General features: G+C 40.0%; 2 protein-coding genes across 2 annotated transcripts; one reads left to right on the top strand and one right to left on the bottom strand.

Annotated features, from left to right (window-relative positions):
- The first annotated feature begins 855 nt into the window (after window positions 1–855).
- On the top strand, window positions 856–6,204 carry LOC110843477. Its single transcript, XM_022089443.1, has one exon. It carries the CDS (start codon window positions 856–858, stop codon window positions 6,202–6,204), a length of 5,349 nt encoding a protein of 1,782 aa, XP_021945135.1.
- Window positions 6,205–11,752: 5,548 nt separating this feature from the next.
- On the bottom strand, window positions 11,753–17,528 carry LOC110843476 (serine-rich adhesin for platelets-like). Its single transcript, XM_035847990.1, has one exon. It carries the CDS (start codon window positions 14,876–14,878, stop codon window positions 13,457–13,459), a length of 1,422 nt encoding a protein of 473 aa, XP_035703883.1. The 5' UTR covers window positions 14,879–17,528; the 3' UTR covers window positions 11,753–13,456.
- Window positions 17,529–19,026: the final 1,498 nt, after the last annotated feature.

The following is a 19,026-nucleotide window of genomic DNA, read 5'->3' as shown; positions in this document are numbered from 1 at the left end:
ACTAATTGGTCAGAACAACCGCCTTTCTGTTTGCTCAAGTTATCAACTCGCATAAAATCTAGATGCACTCAGAAAGGCATTTTCAGACATAGATGCATTTATTATGCAGATTTACAGAGTCTAATGTGATGTTTATTGAATTTACCGTGGAATGCTTCAGTTTTACTGTTAAATCTCATTTTAGTTTAGCATAGAGTAAGAATTTGAGCTTCGTTTCAGAATGAGAGTGCAAAGAGTTTTGGTGTGTGCGTGAGAGAGAGAAGGCATGGCCGTGTGTAATTATTCTAATCTCTTCTCAATTTAATAAATAGTTTAATTAATTTTCGTGATTAGTGGTCACTATTAAATGATAAGTCAGCCGATTCATGTTATATATTTGTTGGTGGAATTGGGACAATAAAATCAGTTTAAAGTGAGCTAGTCATCGAGTCTTGTGTCACTTCATATAACGACAGGATAAGCCAATTTTCCGAGACGGGTCCCAACGGGTAGTTGGATAAATCGCGGTCTCAACATTTTTGGCGCCTGGTATGGGGCTTATCTTGTTCTGCTAAGGAAGTGAAGTGAATAGTTTCGACATCTATCCTGGTGCCCGGCGAGAGCATTGCTGACCCGGCGAGGAGAAGAAGAAGAAGAAGTCGAATTGGACTGACACCTGCCCTTGTGTCCAGCGAGAGCACTGCTGACCTGGCGAGGGAGGAACGTGTTTGGAGAGGAGTCACCATTCTGTTTTGCCTCTTTGAGGGCTCCATCCTGAGCATTCGGGAGCAGCTGAGGTCGAGAGAGTTCCACGATTTGTTGACATTTATTTGTTATTAATTCTTTTCTTTTGCTGGTGTCCTTGAGGTTCTCATCATGGACAAGATTAAGAAGCAGAGAACTACCAAGAGGTCGGCGACCACACGCATCGTAGGAGAAGTGGAAACCGAACTAGCAAAGGAAGAATATGATGAGACCTATCTACGAGTCAAATTACAGAAGCTGAACAGCCTTAGTGAAGAGTTATCGGAGTTGAATCAGAAGGTGAGGGATGGCATGTTAGACGCCAACTCCACCCAGGACGAATTGGATGAAGAGGAAAAGGCGATCGAAGAATATGAAGCAAAGCTAGCGACCGCTATTATGGAAATCAAGGAAGTCCTCTCCACCAATTCAAGCCCTGTCTCAAGTGTCGCCGGAAGTGCGGCGTCAGCTGAAGGCAGGTCGAGTTACAAACTACCGAAAATTGAGCTGACTAAATTCGGCGGAGACGTGAAGGAATGGCTCGGATGGTGGGCTCAGTTCAACGGCATCCATTCAGATGAGAATATGCCAATCAATGTGAAATTTCAATATCTTGTGCAAGCCATCATCCCTGAAAGTAAAGCGCAAGCAGTCATCAAGATTTATCCGAGATCAGACGATAACTACCCATTAGTCATTGCTGCCCTTAAGAAGAGATTTGGGAACGAGAAAATTCTTCGCCAGCTCTACATCCGTGAATTATTGGGCATGGTACTGAAAGCAAGAGACTCAGATAAGAAGATGGGGTTATCTATGCTGCACGATCAATTAAAGGGGAAGTTGAAGGCGTTGGAGTCACTTGGGAAGTTAACAGACCCCAACGAGCTATTGTATCCCCTGGTCGAGTCCTGTTTACCCAACGAGGTCCTCATTGCGTGGCAGAGGAGTCCCTTAAAAGATAAGAAGTTGGAGCAAGGAGAATCAGAACTCGACAATTTGATGACATTTCTGGAGAGGGAGGTGGAAGATGAAGAGGAAAGGTGCCTTGCGAAAAATGGATTGGATCAGACTGCCAAAAAGAAAGGGAGTGGGCAAAAGGATCGAAGCAAGGACAAGGGAGAGTCAGTTCATGAATCATTTAAGAATATGGGATTGGAAGACACCCCTACTTCTGCTGGACTGACGGCTTCCACAGCAAACAAGAATGGCTGCATATTTTGTGACAAGACAAATCACCCGAGTCAGGACTGTTTTAAAGCAAGAAATCTATCATTGGAACAGAAAGAAGAGAAAATAAAAGAGAAAAGAGCTTGCTTCCGGTGCCTGAAAATTGGTCACAATGCTAACAAGTGCAAGGGAGCCGTGAAATGTTTTGGTTGCGGTAAGAATCATCACTTACTAATGTGTCGCGGTGGAGAAAAGAAAGAGACTCCTCCGCCAGAAGAACTCAACCTTTCAGTTATTCGTCATAACAATTTCGCCAAGAGTCAAGATGTGCTATTGAAAGTGGTCGTTGTTCGTGCTGTCGGCCCGAGTGGATCGTGTCGTGTGAGAATGCTAATTGACGAAGGAAGTCAAGTCAGCTATATTGGATCCAGAACGGTGAACATAACGGGTTCGAAATCAAAAGGCACAGAACATGTCAAAAATATCTTACTGGGTGGATATGTGACGGAGCTACATGAAGAAAGCTTGAGAGAAGTGATTGTGAAGAATATGCTGGGGACCATCGAGAAGACATGGATTCTAAGGGAAAAGCCAATTGTGTGTACTTCGCTGCCGAGAATTCCTAAAGGACCATGGGTGGACCAGCTTAAAGCAAAAGGAATAACTTTGTCAGATTTGGACACAGTTAATGTCGACCAGTGTGACGTTGAAATCCTCATTGGCTCAGATTTGCGAGGACAAGTTATGACTGGAAGACGAAGCAATTTGGGAGATGATCTCTATGCAGAGGAAACGATCTTCGGATGGGCGTTGGGTGGACCTCTCAAGTCGAATAAGTCACACCACTCCAATACCGTGATTTCTCTGTTCCAGAGTCAACTTAATGTTCAAGATATGTGGTCATTGGACAGTTTGGGAATTCAGGATCCAATTCAAGTGAAGACAAAGCTCCAAGAAGAGGAAGAAGCCAAAACCCACTTCAAAAATAATGTGTCAAGAAATGAAGATGGGCGGTATTCTGTTGGATTACCTTGGATCGAAAACAGACCTGAATTACCTGTCAATAAATTCGTTGCTGAGAAGAGACTTCAGTCAACAACTAGGAAATTAAAAGATCAAAGTGCAGTGGACATGTACAGCAGTGTGTTCCGGGGGTGGGAGGATGAGCAAATAGTGGAACCAGTCAAGATTGAATTTAAAGAGGATCAAGCTGGTCATTACCTACCGCACCGCCCAGTGTTCAAGCCCGAGAGTCAAACGACACCTGTTCGTCCTGTCTTTGATGCAAGTTGCAAGAGTGTTGGGAAACCGTCTTTAAATGACTGCTTATATAAAGGTCCCAACTTAATTGAGCTCATTCCATCCGTTTTGCATAGATTCAGAGAAAGAAGATTTGGAGTGGTGTCGGACATCCGGAAAGCCTTCCAGATGATTGAGGTGCGAGAGGAGGACAGAGACTATCAAAAATTCCTGTGGTGGGAGGATCAAGTCCAGAACACTGTGAAACCCTTACGTCATACGCGGGTCGTGTTTGGATTGACCTGCAGCCCTTTCCTTCTCGGAGCGGTGTTGGAGCTGCATTTGTCCCATGTGAAGCAAGAATATGAAGCTGTGGCTCGAAAACTGCTCCAATCAATGTACGTGGACAACAGCGTGACCTCATTCAATACTATGCAAGAGTACGAAGATTTTCGCAAGATTTCAACAGATATTTTGGCCGAGGCGAAAATGGATCTTCGTCAGTGGGAATGTAGCGGTGTCAATATTGAACAAGAGGCAATAACTGGTGTACTAGGATTAGTGTGGGATCGACATGATGACACTTTATCCTGTGACGTGCAGCCTGTTATTGTCGATGGACCAGTTACTAAGAGGAAAATATTATCTGTCGTGGCGAAATTGTTCGACCCCATAGGATTCACGTGCCCTGCCACTCTTCAACCAAAGTTGATGCTACAGGAGATGTGGCGAACCGACAAGGGATGGGACGATGAGGTGGAGGAAGAACAAGTTTCAAAATTTATGAAGTGGTGCCAAGAAATTTATCTCTTGTCAAAAATCAAGATTCCAAGGAGGATGATGCTGCGGGCTGAATCAAGTGGTACTCAGTTACATTTATTCACGGACGCGAGTAGCTACGCCTATGCAGCAGTTATCTACATTCGAAGTGAACGAGGACCGGAAGTCAGTGTGCAACTCGTTCAAGCCAAAGCCCGTGTAGCTCCTTTGAAAGGAGGAACAATTCCCAGGCTCGAGTTGATGGGATGCTTAATTGGAGTCCGGTTATTGAATATGGTGCGTGACTCTCTTGATATTCGAATTGATCGAGAGTTTCACTGGACGGACTCCACTACAGCTCTTGCCTGGATTCAGAGAGGGGAAGAGTGGGGGACTTTTGTGGCGAATCGGGTCAAGGAAATAAGAAGTTCGACCTCGGTTTCAAATTGGAGGCATGTCCCTGGCGTACTCAACCCTGCAGATCTTCGGTCGCGTGGTTGCCCTCCAAATGAATTACTTGAGTCGAAATGGTGGGAGGGCGTGAACTGGTTGAAGCGACGTGAAGAAGAATGGCCATCCAACAAATGTGAAGTTGATGAAGATGAGGTACGAAAAGAAGGCAAAGGACGGAAAAGGACAATAATGCAAGTATTCAGAGAAAAGTCCTGGTTCCACTGCAAATTCTCCTCATTTCACAAGACTGTTAGAGTGATGGGATGGATTTTAAGATTCGTGACCAACTGCAACAAGGACAAAACCAAACACGTGAAAGGATCAAGGTTAAGTCACAGTGAATTCAAAGTTGCAGAGCACCAGATTCTCCACGGTATTCAGAAAGAGTGTCTTCGTTCTGATGTCACTGAATTAAAGAAGAAACTTTCCGTGGTGGAGAAAAATGGATTACTTTGTGTGAAGACTCGACTACTAAACAAGGAGGACACTGATTGCTTTCGATGGCCCGTAATTCTCCCCAGTGACCATTATCTAGTGAAGATGATGATAACAGATTTGCATAAGTTATATTCTCATCCTGGAGCGCAATTTCTGCTGTGCAAATTAAGAGAGCGATTTTGGATCCTGGGAGGAAGGAAAGCAATGAAGAGAATTATTAGAGCATGTCCAAATTGTCGTAGACATGATGTGAGACCTTTATGTGTGGAACCTTCTGCACTCCCAACTAATCGTGTGACACCCGGCGAAGTGTACGAGACAACCGGAGTAGACCTGGCTGGCCCCGTGATTCTGAAAGACGGAAGCAAAATGTGGATTGTGCTTTTTACTTGCTCCGTCTACCGGTTCGTTGCGTTTGATGTGGTGTCATCTCTAAGTACGGAAGCATTTATGGGAGCGATGCAGCGGTTCATCAATATTTATGGACGTCCCCGAACCTTCTGCAGTGACAATGGGACTAATTTTGTGGGTGTAGCAAATTTGCTGAAGACGCTGGATTGGGAGGAAATTCTCCAGAAGTGTGACGTGTCAGCGATCAAATGGACTTTGAATCCTCCTTCTGCACCGTGGTGGGGAGGATGGTGGGAGCGTCTGGTGCGATCCATGAAGAATCAATTACGTCGTATGTTGGGAAAGGCTAAATTGACGTGTGAAGAGCTGCGCACCAGTTTATCAGCAGTTCAAGCAACCATCAATGACCGACCGCTGACCGTGTTAACTGAAGATTCTGGTGACCTAATTCCTTTGACTCCATCCATGTTTCTTCATCCCAGTAGGAGTGCCCATTTCCCAGAAGGAGTTATAGTCTGTCAAAGTGGACTTGAAGGGAATTATAAGAAGATGCAAGTTGTTCAAGGTCAACTCCAACAACGATTTAGGACCGAGTACTTGGCTCAATTAGTGCAACGAGGGAATGAGACCAAGGGTGCTAATCTGAAGATTGGAGATGTGGTTCTAATAGGAGCAAAAAACAAGAAGAGGTACGAGTGGCCAATCGGACGTATTGTGGAAATCATTAGAGGACGTGACGGTCACTGCAGAGTCGCCAAAGTGCAAACCGCCCACGACTATGAATTAAAGACGGAGAAGTCCGGCCAGTACACAGTGACGAAGGTGAAGAAGGGACACGTGTTGACAAGACCCCTCCAACGCTTGTACCCAATGGAAATCTCTTCATCGACGGATCTACCAGAGGTGGAGGTGGCTAAAATTCGGGAAAAAGTCAGCGAGCCCCAATGTCAAGATTCTAGCCCCATTCAAGATGTGCCCCACGTGAAGCATACTCGTTTTGGGAGACAAATCAAGAGCCCAACGCGACTTTCATATTGGAATTATGAGTACAGTGTTAATAATGATGTTATGTAAATGTGTATTATTTAATCTTTTGTTCAGGCATTCTCAAAAGAGGTGGGAGCGATGTTAAATCTCATTTTAGTTTAGCATAGAGTAAGAATTTGAGCTTCGTTTCAGAATGAGAGTGCAAAGAGTTTTGGTGTGTGCGTGAGAGAGAGAAGGCATGGCCGTGTGTAATTATTCTAATCTCTTCTCAATTTAATAAATAGTTTAATTAATTTTCGTGATTAGTGGTCACTATTAAATGATAAGTCAGCCGATTCATGTTATATATTTGTTGGTGGAATTGGGACAATAAAATCAGTTTAAAGTGAGCTAGTCATCGAGTCTTGTGTCACTTCATATAACGACAGGATAAGCCAATTTTCCGAGACGGGTCCCAACGGGTAGTTGGATAAATCGCGGTCTCAACATTTACAAAGAGTTTATTTTGTACAGATCTCTCTGACTGCACATTGGTTACATATTTGCTCTAGAAATATTTGGACAAAAAGCAGCTGACTGACAACTTCAAAAAGACGAGAGTCGGTTGAGTAGCAATTCAATTTATAATTTGCACATTGTATTTCATCGAATCTCGTGTCGTACGTGTTGTTATATCCCAAGCCATATGCTCATCACTTTAAATATAATAATGTAAATTTACATAATTTAATTCTCCAAATCAACATCTTCGCCTGTATTCGTGGGACATCTATTTGTTGGATCTGTTTGACAATCAGTTGAAAATCTCAATTACCAATTTCAATTCATAAAAGTCCCGCATCCACTCTTTCCAATAGGGAGTCCATCCATGAGGCAATCCTTTTCTTTTGTGTTAAAATTGAAGATCATGAATCTCCTCTTGTTAAATAAATAAATGCAATAAGCTACCACCACTGGCCTACAAATTGATGCAGGTCCTAATCTCATCAATTTCTGACCTTTCACCTTATCGAATGTGAGACTCATATTGATATGCATAATGCCCAAAGACATGCACGTACGTTTGTGGCATAGTTGTGCTAAACAAAACAAGGTATCAGCTTTTCTGGAATGTCTTTAATGTTATAAATATTTCGTTGATAAATACTTTTCATTTTGATATTTGGTTTTTACTTTCTGTAGCCAGTCCGTATCGTGCATGGTTCCTTCCTCGTTGCAAATGTGCAGACCTTCAATCACTGAAGCTCATTAGTATTCCTGCGGATAACGCTGATGATGAACATTTGGCGCATTATGAAAAACATTTTAAAACATACAGAAGCCTTTTCTTCAACCAGCAGATCAGCGCCACGAGGGTTATCGGGAACAATAATAAATAAATAACATACTGTATGTTCACGAGAGCGTCGAATAGAACGACTGCAGAATGAATTGTGTTTTGAGAATTCAACTCTTTCACAAATGTTTCATGCATTCTTGCAAAACGTTTCAATTGTTGGCAAAAGTGGTCATACATTAGCCCCAACTTATTGACGAGATAGGAAAATTTTGCTTACGACAAAAGTGCCATTGAAGAAGCATCATTATCCATTCATTTCAATGATGTCAAGTTACACTTCTCGCTGGTCAATTACCGCTCTTAATTAAATTGATGTTGAATTGTCATTCAAATAATTCAAGTTATTCAACTCTTGGCATAATGAGCATCCGTCAAGAAAGAATAAAGGCATCAATCAATTTCTTGAATTGAACACCACTAATCAATATTCAATAATCGGTCAGTAGCAGAAACTTTAAGTAAACATTCAACTCATAGTTAAATAAATACATGCGATAAATGAGCATACGAATGCAAGTAGGATTGACATAGAAGACGAAAGTAATGATCTCCCCCTTTATCATTTAACTCAATATTTATATGTCAATATTTCTCCACATCCATGACCTGGCAAGAGTTACGTATCTATCTACACACTACCAATGCTACCAGTACTGCAAATCCTGCAATGACGGTACAGGTCTTAAAAGTACATTTGCAAGATGCATAAAAATCTGTGAATCATCGTGCACAATTAAACAATGGATGGAGCAACTACTTTTGCAACATCCATCTTTGAAAACACAAAGCAAAAATTACGTGGAGTTGGCTGGGAAGGAAGTCTAAATTTACTCTGTAAACATGGATAAGAAAGACAGTTGACATCGATAATAATAACTGACCATCATCATCCGCTGTCATTATTGATCGTGTGCCTGGATTTTCACGCTTGTCCAATATTGAGTTACTGCTTCTAAGTGTGTTACATGATCTTGGTAGTCAAGTGTTTACAATAAAAAAGTATTTTACTTTCATTCCAAGGCCTGTGTTATCCTTGTCGACATCCGCCAAAAACCAGCACCAGTCGGACATGACACCATGCCGCAATAAAAAAGATGAGTATTTATTTATATAGTTTTCTCTCTTCGACATGAACGTGGCATGAGGGGCTCATCCCAATTTTCACATAAAATGCACAACGCGACTCTGTTTACATTGGTGCACGAGAGGATATTTTAATTTTTAACGTGTGTGAAAAATAAACTTTACATCTCCGTGACCATTTCATTCCACTGCTTTTTGCACATAGTTAAGAGGAGGAAGAGACTGTTCAATTTTGCATGGCACTTTTGAATGCCTGTGCAAATTCTTGTATTTATTTTCGCACAAGCCACAATATTATTATTAAATGCATTTAATATATTTGCATTGTATATGAAGGGAAAGGATTTTAAATGCTGAATTGTATGCTGTGAAGCAAGTGATAACTATTTGAATTAATGCTTACACGATTTCATGAGGGATCATTTCAAGTCAAGAAGACGATTCTTCAGCCACACAGACATTCGTGCCCTCCTGATATCTAAATGGCTACAGGATTAACCCTTCATCTTCTTGGTGCACACAGGTTGTTGCTACTTGCTTCTAATCCAATCATCAAATCAAATGCATCATCTTATCATTTATTTTTTATGCTAATGCAATGTTACATAGTGATCAGACGTCTGTGCATATCGTGCGACACACGTTTTGTAGTGATTAAATATTGTCGCAAATACGGTTATTAACTCGGTAATCGTCGAAATTAGATTAAAATTGTGAAGCATTTTGTCATGTACAGTACAAGGTATAGTTTTCAACTATTTAATGGTAGCAAAACGAGGAATAAATGAGCTACATCGACTGAAGAGCAATCAGAGAAAGTCTCTCATCTATTATTATTATTATTATCAGGCACACATCATCTCTGTCATCTTGCTTAATGCTTATTCAGAATTCATCGCACCATTCTAATTTTTCAAATCATCATATCACAGGCATCAAAACATAGCACAAATTCCTTCATAACCCGTTTGAATAAATCTGATATTATTGAAGCAGGGAATGAATGAGTAGAATGCATGCGTACATGTGTTGGATATTTGGACACAGGTACGATCTGATCACATAATCAAATTATACGCAAGGCAAGCCACACTAAATTGTTTATCTATTGGTTCTGTCCGCTTCATTTGTTTCCTATCTACATTTGCACTTTATGTATTTGCACCCTATGTATGTATGTAGTTTTTGCTGGATTGGGAATTATCAGTTATCGTATTGCAGAGATTTGTTATATGAGTTAAATGTTTCATATTCAAGAAAAATGAGGTCTGTATCTGTCTCAAAAGCTCCTCTCTTCTGTCACTCGACAGGAGGAAACGAGTTTACCTGCATATAAACTGGTAGCATTTTCTATGCAACCCAGACGCAGGAGGAGCAGACAAAAGTTTTGCCATTAACAGCGCCGAGGGGAGAAATAAGTGATGCATTTGCAAAAGAGTTCTTGTTAAAATGGCATAAATTATTAACCCGACGAGAAAACTGGGGCGACACTCGGTAGGAGCAGTTGGATTACTAATTGGGGGAATGGGTGATTACAAATGTAAAAATTGTAGCAACTCAAAGCAGCAGAGCGACGACGATGCCTACATGTTTAGTTAACAGTCGTTGAAAACTAGATTGAGCAAACAGCAATTAGCCGCTTGCATTGGAGGAACGTGTAGTTTTCATGAATTAACGGGGTTATACGTACGACCTGGTTTTCGTGTAATACAATTGTCGGCAACTTTACCAACTTTCTCCAAACTCGAGTCAAACTTATTGTGGGATCCTGATTAAAAGAGTGAAATTAGTTTTTACTCTTCGCTTGTTGTTTTAAAACCGTGCTCAGAAATTCCATTAAACTGTTATCTTGAAACTTTCCTAGCAGGTACATTTGTATATAAATAAGTTACACCAGCAGCTGTACACAGATTGTCTGTCGGGATGCACAAATACTATTTATATTCCTGTAGTCATAATACTTTTTGGGAATATATATATACTCATGCGTGTACTCATGCGAAACCATTTTAAGTACACATTAACCTATGTATGTACATGTATTATGTAATTCTTACTAAACCCAGCACACTCATTGACAATCTGTGTTATGTTGACAAGTTTATACTCATGAGATTCCAATATTTTGCCTTCAAAGTAAACACGAATTTGAGCAAAGCCAAGTCAACAAAGAGTGGAGTGAGTGTGCACTCACAAATTACAGAGATTGAAGTATTAAAGACCTTAAAGACCTCACACGTCATTTCGTACACACACGCGGAGAGAGACCACGTAGCTCGACACACAAACAAGATTTTGCGGTTTCACTGTGGAATATTGAGCATTGTCCAATTTTCTCCCGTAATAAACGTTGAAAGGATATTCATAGATTGTTATATGGTAATCACAAAGTTCAAGCAAGATTATTGACAATCGCGTTGTTATACCTGCCTGAGCAGCCACACAATATGCAATCACCCGTTAAATTTTTTACTGCGTACACGACTCATGTCATTGTTGCATTGCATTATTGCCGTTTTCTTAGGTCCGAAGTATGAAGAAATTACCTTGACTTATTGGCACCATACGTATGAAACACTACCACAGAACCATCATTTTTTTGATAAGTTGCAGCAATGCAATGGCGAACTGACAGTTAACGTCACTCTCAAATGTACATTATACAATTTCAACAAGTGAGTGGATAAGTAAGTGATGTGTTGTTTTTACATTTTCATATTTTATGTACCATTACTAACAATGGGACGAAAGCAGAAATGAAGGCTGGTTGGTGGGGAAGGATGTGCAGGTTTGTTAGGGTCGTTGGTGGCATATTGGCATACCTGCATATGTAATGCTTCAGGTGAAGATCCACGTATGTATGAATGTGGATTCGAAAATAGAAACTCAATAAATAATACTGTTTGCTCATCATGCAAAGATTACTTTGCATCCTTTGGTTCACAAGAGTTGCAAACCAACTGAACTACAAGTTAAGTAAGTTGTCTCATGAGTGTGCATCATTTGTTTTTCTTTATTGTATGACCCCATTAATGAACTATAATGTAAGATTTCGTCCGGATATTTGCATGTCATCCAAATTATTGTATTGTGCTCAATGGTTTAAAAATGGCGACCAATGCGAGTATGATTTCTTTAACTGAAGAATAATTTATTGGCAATGTAACAGACGGATTCGCTACTTTTTCCAAAGAAATTAGAGTCGAATTCTCATTTTACTCGATTATTGTAAGCAAATGTTGTTACAAATTTTTATTTCATCCAAGGAACACAACCGTTATGGAACAGCTTATGATATTTAATTAATACAGCAACTTTCAATATATGTAACAAATAATTAGAGTTGCATATTACATATTATGAATTTGGCATATTTTTAGTACAACTTATATACAAAATATTGCACAATAGTTTCACTGGCACACGAGAATTCAACTTCAAGGTACTAGCAACACTTGATGTTTTCCCTTGATTCCATAACTTACTACATGGTTTTTACCTTAAGTCTAAATAATCTTAGGAAGCACTGAGGAGTAGCTTTATCGTAGGTTACCTAAATAATTGAGACGAATACAAAAGCCACACAAGTGGTAGCAGGACGATGATGATGAAATCCGATATGTGTTAATTCGAATCCACATGGGCGTATGTTTCCTGTCTTTGGCATGGAATATACAGCGAGAAACTGACTGGAACTACTCAATAATTTGGTCTACGAATATTTGATCACAATAATAACTGGATAGTAGTAATTTTTAACAGTAAGAGAAAATTAAGTACATATTTAGATGTATGAATGAGTATCGGTAATATATTGGCGAAATTACTGTAATAAACATTGACACTACATATATATTTGCACTACACAAATAAAGCTTAAATTTTGACTCAACCAGTGTCTAAAAAACGAAAACAATAAACTACCACTTCAGTCATAACGCAGAGAAGCCAACGGTCTGCTTACATGTTATACGTTCCGCAGAGTGCACAAAAAGTGGCTCGTTCTGTAATGCTTAATAGACGCTGAATCAAATCAAGTTTGCGAGATAATGCGTTCCTCCACCCAGAAATGAGTTTTGGGATTGCTGGGATACACCTTCTTCCAAGTAATCAACCTATAATCACACTCTTTGTTTCGTGATTACAAGTTTCACGATTCTACATGTGTCTCCACTTATCTTTCACTTTACAGCTACTAAATAGTCGCAACACCGACCGACACCAATAGTATGAGCAAATGAATCCACAATTTTTTAACCGTTCTCCGCACAAAACATACTGCTTTGATTTAAAAGTTTTTAACAATTTCTCTCAAAAATAAATAAATTCAGAAAATTAATTTATAAAACAGGAGTTGAACCAAATATTAAAAGTTTTAATTGAATTATCTCTTAACTCAAGTGTGAATCAAGTTTCGGATGAAGCAGACCCATCAAGAAATATTTGCATATACAAAAATGTCACTTCTAATCTAAATTTATTCTGGATCAAGTTCGCTAAAATTCGAGTAGACCTTCTCGGATGAGGTAATAAATCAGATTACGGGAACGAGGCAACTTGTTCAAAGGAGAGTATCATAGAAAAGATGACTTAACGTGGTCCCTGAGTTAACAAGTAAACTGACGATGAATGCACCGGTTTCTGCAAAAAGTTAGATGGATAAATTTGCTTATTTTTTAATTGCTTAAAGCTTCTTGTCTAGTTAATTACAATTGCAAAGTATGTAGTGCGCCATTCTGACGGACACAACCTGCAGCACGACTCACAGTTGTGATGATGATTAAAGCTAACGGGTAATTATTATTAATAAATCAAGACAATTTAAAACAGGGGACAGTAGTAAGTAGCGTAAATGTATAAGTACATAATATCACCCAAGGTCACTCTTTTTTTACACCATCACTCTTGAAAACGAACCTAAAAGCTTAAAGCCTCTCCAACAGTGTCATTCTGAAGCAACAGTTCCAAATCTGTGCCTACGCCAACACCAATGATGTCGTCGAACGTGGACCCTTCATCAGAAAGCAAATCACTCGCATACTCGCTCAAGTCACTTTCCGTAAGGGAACTGAGAGACCCTGTTCGATTCCCTGAACCCGAGGACGAAGTAATGTAGAAGTTGGAAAGAGAATCCCCAAATCCTGACGTAAGTTGGGCGCAGTCTGCTGCAAAAGTTGACATTGACTTTCGAATTAGCGCTGAAGACAAGGAGGTGGAAATCGGTGGTAGTTTCATTGCATGACTTTGAAGTTGAAACGTCTTGTGAGAGAATGCATTGACATTTGCAGACAGAGACAAAGACATCATGGCTGAAGGAAAACCTGGTTTCGAGGAACAATTTGAGGTGAGTGGTGGGGAAATTGAGATTGACGAACAATTTTGAGAGGACGGAAGAATAGGTGATGAGGAGTCGTGATGAACTTTCAACAACACTGGTGGTGGTGAACTTGTGGCTATTGTGGGTCCATGAATACTTGATGATGGGACAACCGGAAGGAGCACAGTTTGCTGCATGACGGAATTGTTTAGAGGATTTGCACACATTTGCAACTGTTGAGAGAAATTGGCAGCGTTGGAGCACATTGCAGTGGTTCCGACGTTGGTGGCTGTGGGCGAGAGGGCGGAGGATCTCATCACGGTCTGGAAGCACTCCGGTCCTGCGGGGGAGAGTGGTGAGAGGGCGTAGGACGAGGACGAGGAGGACGAGGCTGGAGAAAACTCGGTAGAACTGAGACTTCCACCACCACCACTGATGCTGCTTTCACTGTAGTTGCTCACACTACTGCTGACGGAGCCATTTCCTAGAAGCCCGGCCGTGAGGAAGGAGAGGTCCAAGTCGGAGGAGGATGAAGGAATTTCCTCGGAATCATCATTGAGCAGAGTGCTAAGTGTTTGAATGTAATCCATCGCTAATCTCAAGGTCGTGATTTTTGTCAGTTTCTCACAGGTTTTACCTTGAGCATTTACCGGAAGGATGGGATAAGCAGGCACTACTTTCTGTAAGCAGTCAAATGCTGTGTTAATTTCTCTCATTCGGTTTCGTTCCCTCGCATTGGCCGTCTTTCTTCGATATTTGCTCAAGGGGGGAGGTTTCTGTTTCGGTTTGGGCTGCTTTTTTGGCTCCAGTTTTTGCCGTTTCTCGGTTTCAATGCGATTTTGAATGGATCTGGGCCGAAGGGAATATTTTTCATAATTTTTCAATTTTTTTAATGTTTCAGTGTCCATCATGTGATCCTGTTGACTGTTACTATTATTATTTTTGTCCGATTTCTTGGACTTTGATGGCTTTGTTTTTACCACTTGCGATGCAGGGCGCTTTTTAGCTTTGCAGGATGGCATTTTGCTTTCTTTCTACTATGAATTTTTACTACTGATAGAAATTCAATCACACATCACCGCCCTTAAAATATCCTTGGTTGGTTGGTTGGGAGAAGTAGTAAAAATAATTTTACTCATGTTGTATGCAAACTGCCAATTTATTCCCCGAGTCCTTCCTCCTCAGTTCTCATGAGTACATGCATTTTCAATTTCCTTTCTCTTTGAAAAGTTCACTCTTGTGTTTCACTGAATTAAACTTTTTTCACCAACTTTTTGTACTTAATTAAAAATAGAATCCTTGAACTTTGTCTGCTGCTGCTCGCTCAGTATTCAGACGAGAGAGGAATGTGCTTCATTAGTTTTTCTTCATTGTACTCTGTTATATTGTGAATTAGACAGTGCTTGATTTCTTAAAGATTTCTTTCAGCCGCTTGATTGATTACTTCATTCGCGACTTTCTAGTTATTTCTTCCTTTTGATCCGATCACCCTCAAAAATTCAATTCAAGTTGGATAAAACCACAAACTGCCGGAGAGTACATGCGTACAACACGAAAAGAAAGTATGCAGTTCTCCAAAGTTTTTTATTCCTTTTTATGCGTCACATTTATATTAAATTGTCAATTTTTGGAAATATTCAAATTTTGTGACATATCTCGAGTTATTTTGTAGACACTTGATGATGTACTGCCAGTTCCAGATCTTAAATTTCATCGGTTTCATTAAAGAATGATACAAGTTTGTTTGTGTCGTCGTTTTATTAAGTTCTTGTGACTTTGATGTAAAAGCGTCTTGAAGCAGCAGCTTTAACACGTTACTTTATTTTATGGTTTCCTTTATTGTCGTTCGTCTGCCGGACAACACGAGATTCAACTTTTAAGCCAACAGACCGTTGAGAGCAATAATGTTAACAATGGAAATAATGTAATAATCCACAAAGTGGTCCGTCAGGGGTTTTTAAGCTCAATTCACGAAACTACATGCATACATGCTCTGTGTGGTGTGTCGTGAAGTGGACGGATGAATGGACGGATCACGAGAATGAGAAGGACATGAATGCAGCATATCCTTTTTATTTAGATTCTTAAACTATTTCATTATTGTTGCGTTGTAAATTTTAAAGCACCGTTTAACTTTATTCGCAAAAGTCAGCAAATGTGGAGCAGATTTTCATAGTGTGGCAAACTCGAGGACAATTTTGCAGGTTGGGCATTTGCAAGGAGGAAGAACGAACATTTGACTTTTCATCCTCTTCTGCGGTGACTTTCAACTGTGATCAAATCTTTTAGATCGAGATGAAGTTGTAGAATTTGACAACTATAAATCATGTAGCCCTGCAATACGAGAAGGAAGATGACGGGCCGGTCGTTCGAACCGTCTTCTCAATGGATTATTGTGTTTTAATATTCACGAGTTGTCAATGTCGGTTGAAGGAAAATGTTCATGAGTAATAAGCCCTTCTTGTCAGCGTCTGAGACGACAACATTCAGCTTTTTTTGTGGACCCAACTTTCAGATCGCTGATACAAATTCTTTATTGTTTTGATTGTCGCAAAGTTTTGTGAGATTTCGGTGTCTGAGACTATGAGTAGCAAGTCTGATTACATGTCTGGCTTGGCCTCAGCAGCAAAGTTCACTCTCTTTTTTGCGGGTTCATCTTAAAGCTTTGCAGATCATTCCGCTATTTTATTCTGTTATTGATTTCCCAAAGTTTTGCATCATTAGATCAACCCAGATATTTTTATGGCTGAAATCAATAAACTGTGGTGGCGTGGATGTGCGGGTGAAAATCTTTGCTCTGCTGAATACAAAGTTTGTTCAATTCACCATTTGAAGTGGTGGTCGTTGTCCAGAGTGAAGGGTTACAAAGCAATGGATGATGCTCTTGCGGATTCTCTGTTACTCGTTCTCAGGAACATGTGAAACATGCGCTTTAAACTCGACGAGTTTGGAATACAAAGGTTTATCTGTTCGTTGAAACTGTCACAAGTTGACTTAACGAACAAGTCACACGACCCAGTCTCATCAAAAATCTGACGACGACGACGAGAGGGACACTTATAATTCACCAGTGAGCTCCCAATGTTTGGGTTTTTGTACTGAATTTCAATCAGGACAAAAAGTAGCCGTGTGAAGTTGTTTACTGAATTCTCTTATGCCCACAGGTTCTCTCTCCACTTTATGTACGTAAATTGGGGCAGATATTTGTAGCAGGGTTGGAAATTGTCACCGAAGGTTCACTAAAGCACGATTTTATTCCCACTTTCTCTTGTGCAATTCAGTCAGATAAGTAAAAATTCCTTTGATGTCGGGGTCGATTAGATTTCTTCGGTGAGACTGAATAACTGAACCGGCTTCTGTCTCAATAAGCCCCGTTTTAGGCTGATGATCACTTTTATTATTTACAAAATGGGGTATGTTGCAACTATATCAGATTTGCAGAGATTATAACTTTTGCTGAATTATGCATACTTAATTGGGCGTATTGAATTCAATTAGGGTTTCCAATAAGCCAGAGTGGGGTCGGATTAGACGGAAAGACACTGCACAACAATGCAGCACGCAATGATGCTCAACAGCAACTGCCTTTCTTTCTCTATTGTAGTTGTAGAAGTAGTAAGTCAGGTGAGTGACTAACAACTAACTGCGAGAGTTAGTCAAGTGATAAGACGAGCAAGAAGAAGGCCGTCGAAGGCAAGAAGAAGAGATGAGGAACGGTACCACGGAGTAGGTACGCAGGTAAATAAATATGTACGTATGTATAACTTTTCCAAGAGGCAGAGGCGTATTTTATGTGGTTTGTCGAGGTAGTGTGAGACGGCTCAACAGGTAGGGTTGTGGTTACTTGGTTTGTACAGATTAGTTCGTGGATGCATTATTATTACCTGTTGTGTGGTGGGCAGCAGAGAAGCAGAGGCAAACGCAAGACCAAGAAGAAGAAAAGGGTGAACAGAATGTCTTGAGATCAAGCAGGAGAATTTGGTATGCTTATTAGAGCACTGGACGAATGCAGGAAATAGGCAGGTAGGAATAGCTTCGAGGGGTGGTGATGATGATGACTTGGTCTTTCTGGCAGGTAGTGAGACTGTGGAGTCTTGAATGAAAATATAGATATTATGCCGTTCGGTTTGCTAATCAATGTGACCAAATACACAAACGACAGATTTAATCAGAAGAACAGAATTTTTTGCATGCTTTTACAAAAATTTCTCGTTTCCAGCGCTGAGGTGTGAATGAGAATGTCGCAAAAAACAATGTTAACAATACTGATGCCATTTGAAACAACATTCTTCAATTATTATTGACATTTAATAGTTTGCTATTATCACTTCTAGTGCAACAACTATATGTATGTATATCCCTGTTTCCTCAAATTGGCAAAAAAATTACAACCCGTAAATTCCTCATTATTCAAAATAATCAAACACTGAAAATAAAAGTCTCACATGAGACATTAAATCTTTCCCTATCATCAGGATTTCATGAGTTGTCGGATAAGTGCGTTGGCACGAATGTTCAGAAAATATGAGGTAGCTCAAATGATTAATAGTCGTGCTACCGTTTGCAAATATATGTAACTACGCCATTTTTATGTCTTGCATAGCAATAAATGACTCATTGGATGACTTGTCTTTGAAATATCTTAGCGTACCAAAGATAAAATCTTTAAGAAAAGTTGAATTTAATGAATCAAAAATCAACAAATGCAAATGTGCACTTTTACTCAAACAAGACACACAACGTTATGTTGCAGAAACTGTCATTAATTTGCATAATTAAATGTACCTTTTGGTGCAGTGGACAGCTATCGTAAGTCATTCGTCAGGTGGTTTACTTACTCTGCATCGTTATCATATATCGAGCAAAAGAGAGAGCCTTAAATAAAATCACTCTACTGCCCTTGATAAAATTAGCAATGAGCGAGCTTTGTGTGTGTCATAAAGCAACCAACATTGCGTATTTATGTATGAAATGTACACGTGCGAGCTGGTACTGTCAAGATAATTAGGAGTCAGGAAATCAGGGAAAGGAATAAATAATGTTTTATATTGTCATTTTTTATTCGCAACTTGCATCACGTATGTGAAGATATATAATGACTGTACCAATCAAATTGATTTTAATGGCCCATCACACGGGAACCAATTTATAACTTGATTTTGACACATAC

This window comes from Folsomia candida, unplaced genomic scaffold (genome assembly GCF_002217175.1).
Source record: "Folsomia candida strain VU population unplaced genomic scaffold, ASM221717v1 Fcan01_Sc002, whole genome shotgun sequence".
Lineage (NCBI taxonomy): Eukaryota > Metazoa > Arthropoda > Collembola > Entomobryomorpha > Isotomidae > Folsomia > Folsomia candida.
The sequence above is the reverse complement of the archived record's forward strand: the minus strand, read 5'-3'. Positions and strand labels throughout refer to the sequence as shown.

What these genes read in the sequence shown, in the direction of transcription:
- LOC110843477 (XM_022089443.1), top strand. Translation starts at nt 856, where the DNA reads ATGGACAAGATTAAGAAGCAGAGAACTACCAAGAGGTCGGCGACCACA.
- LOC110843476 (XM_035847990.1), bottom strand. Translation starts at nt 14,878, where the DNA reads ATGCCATCCTGCAAAGCTAAAAAGCGCCCTGCATCGCAAGTGGTAAAA.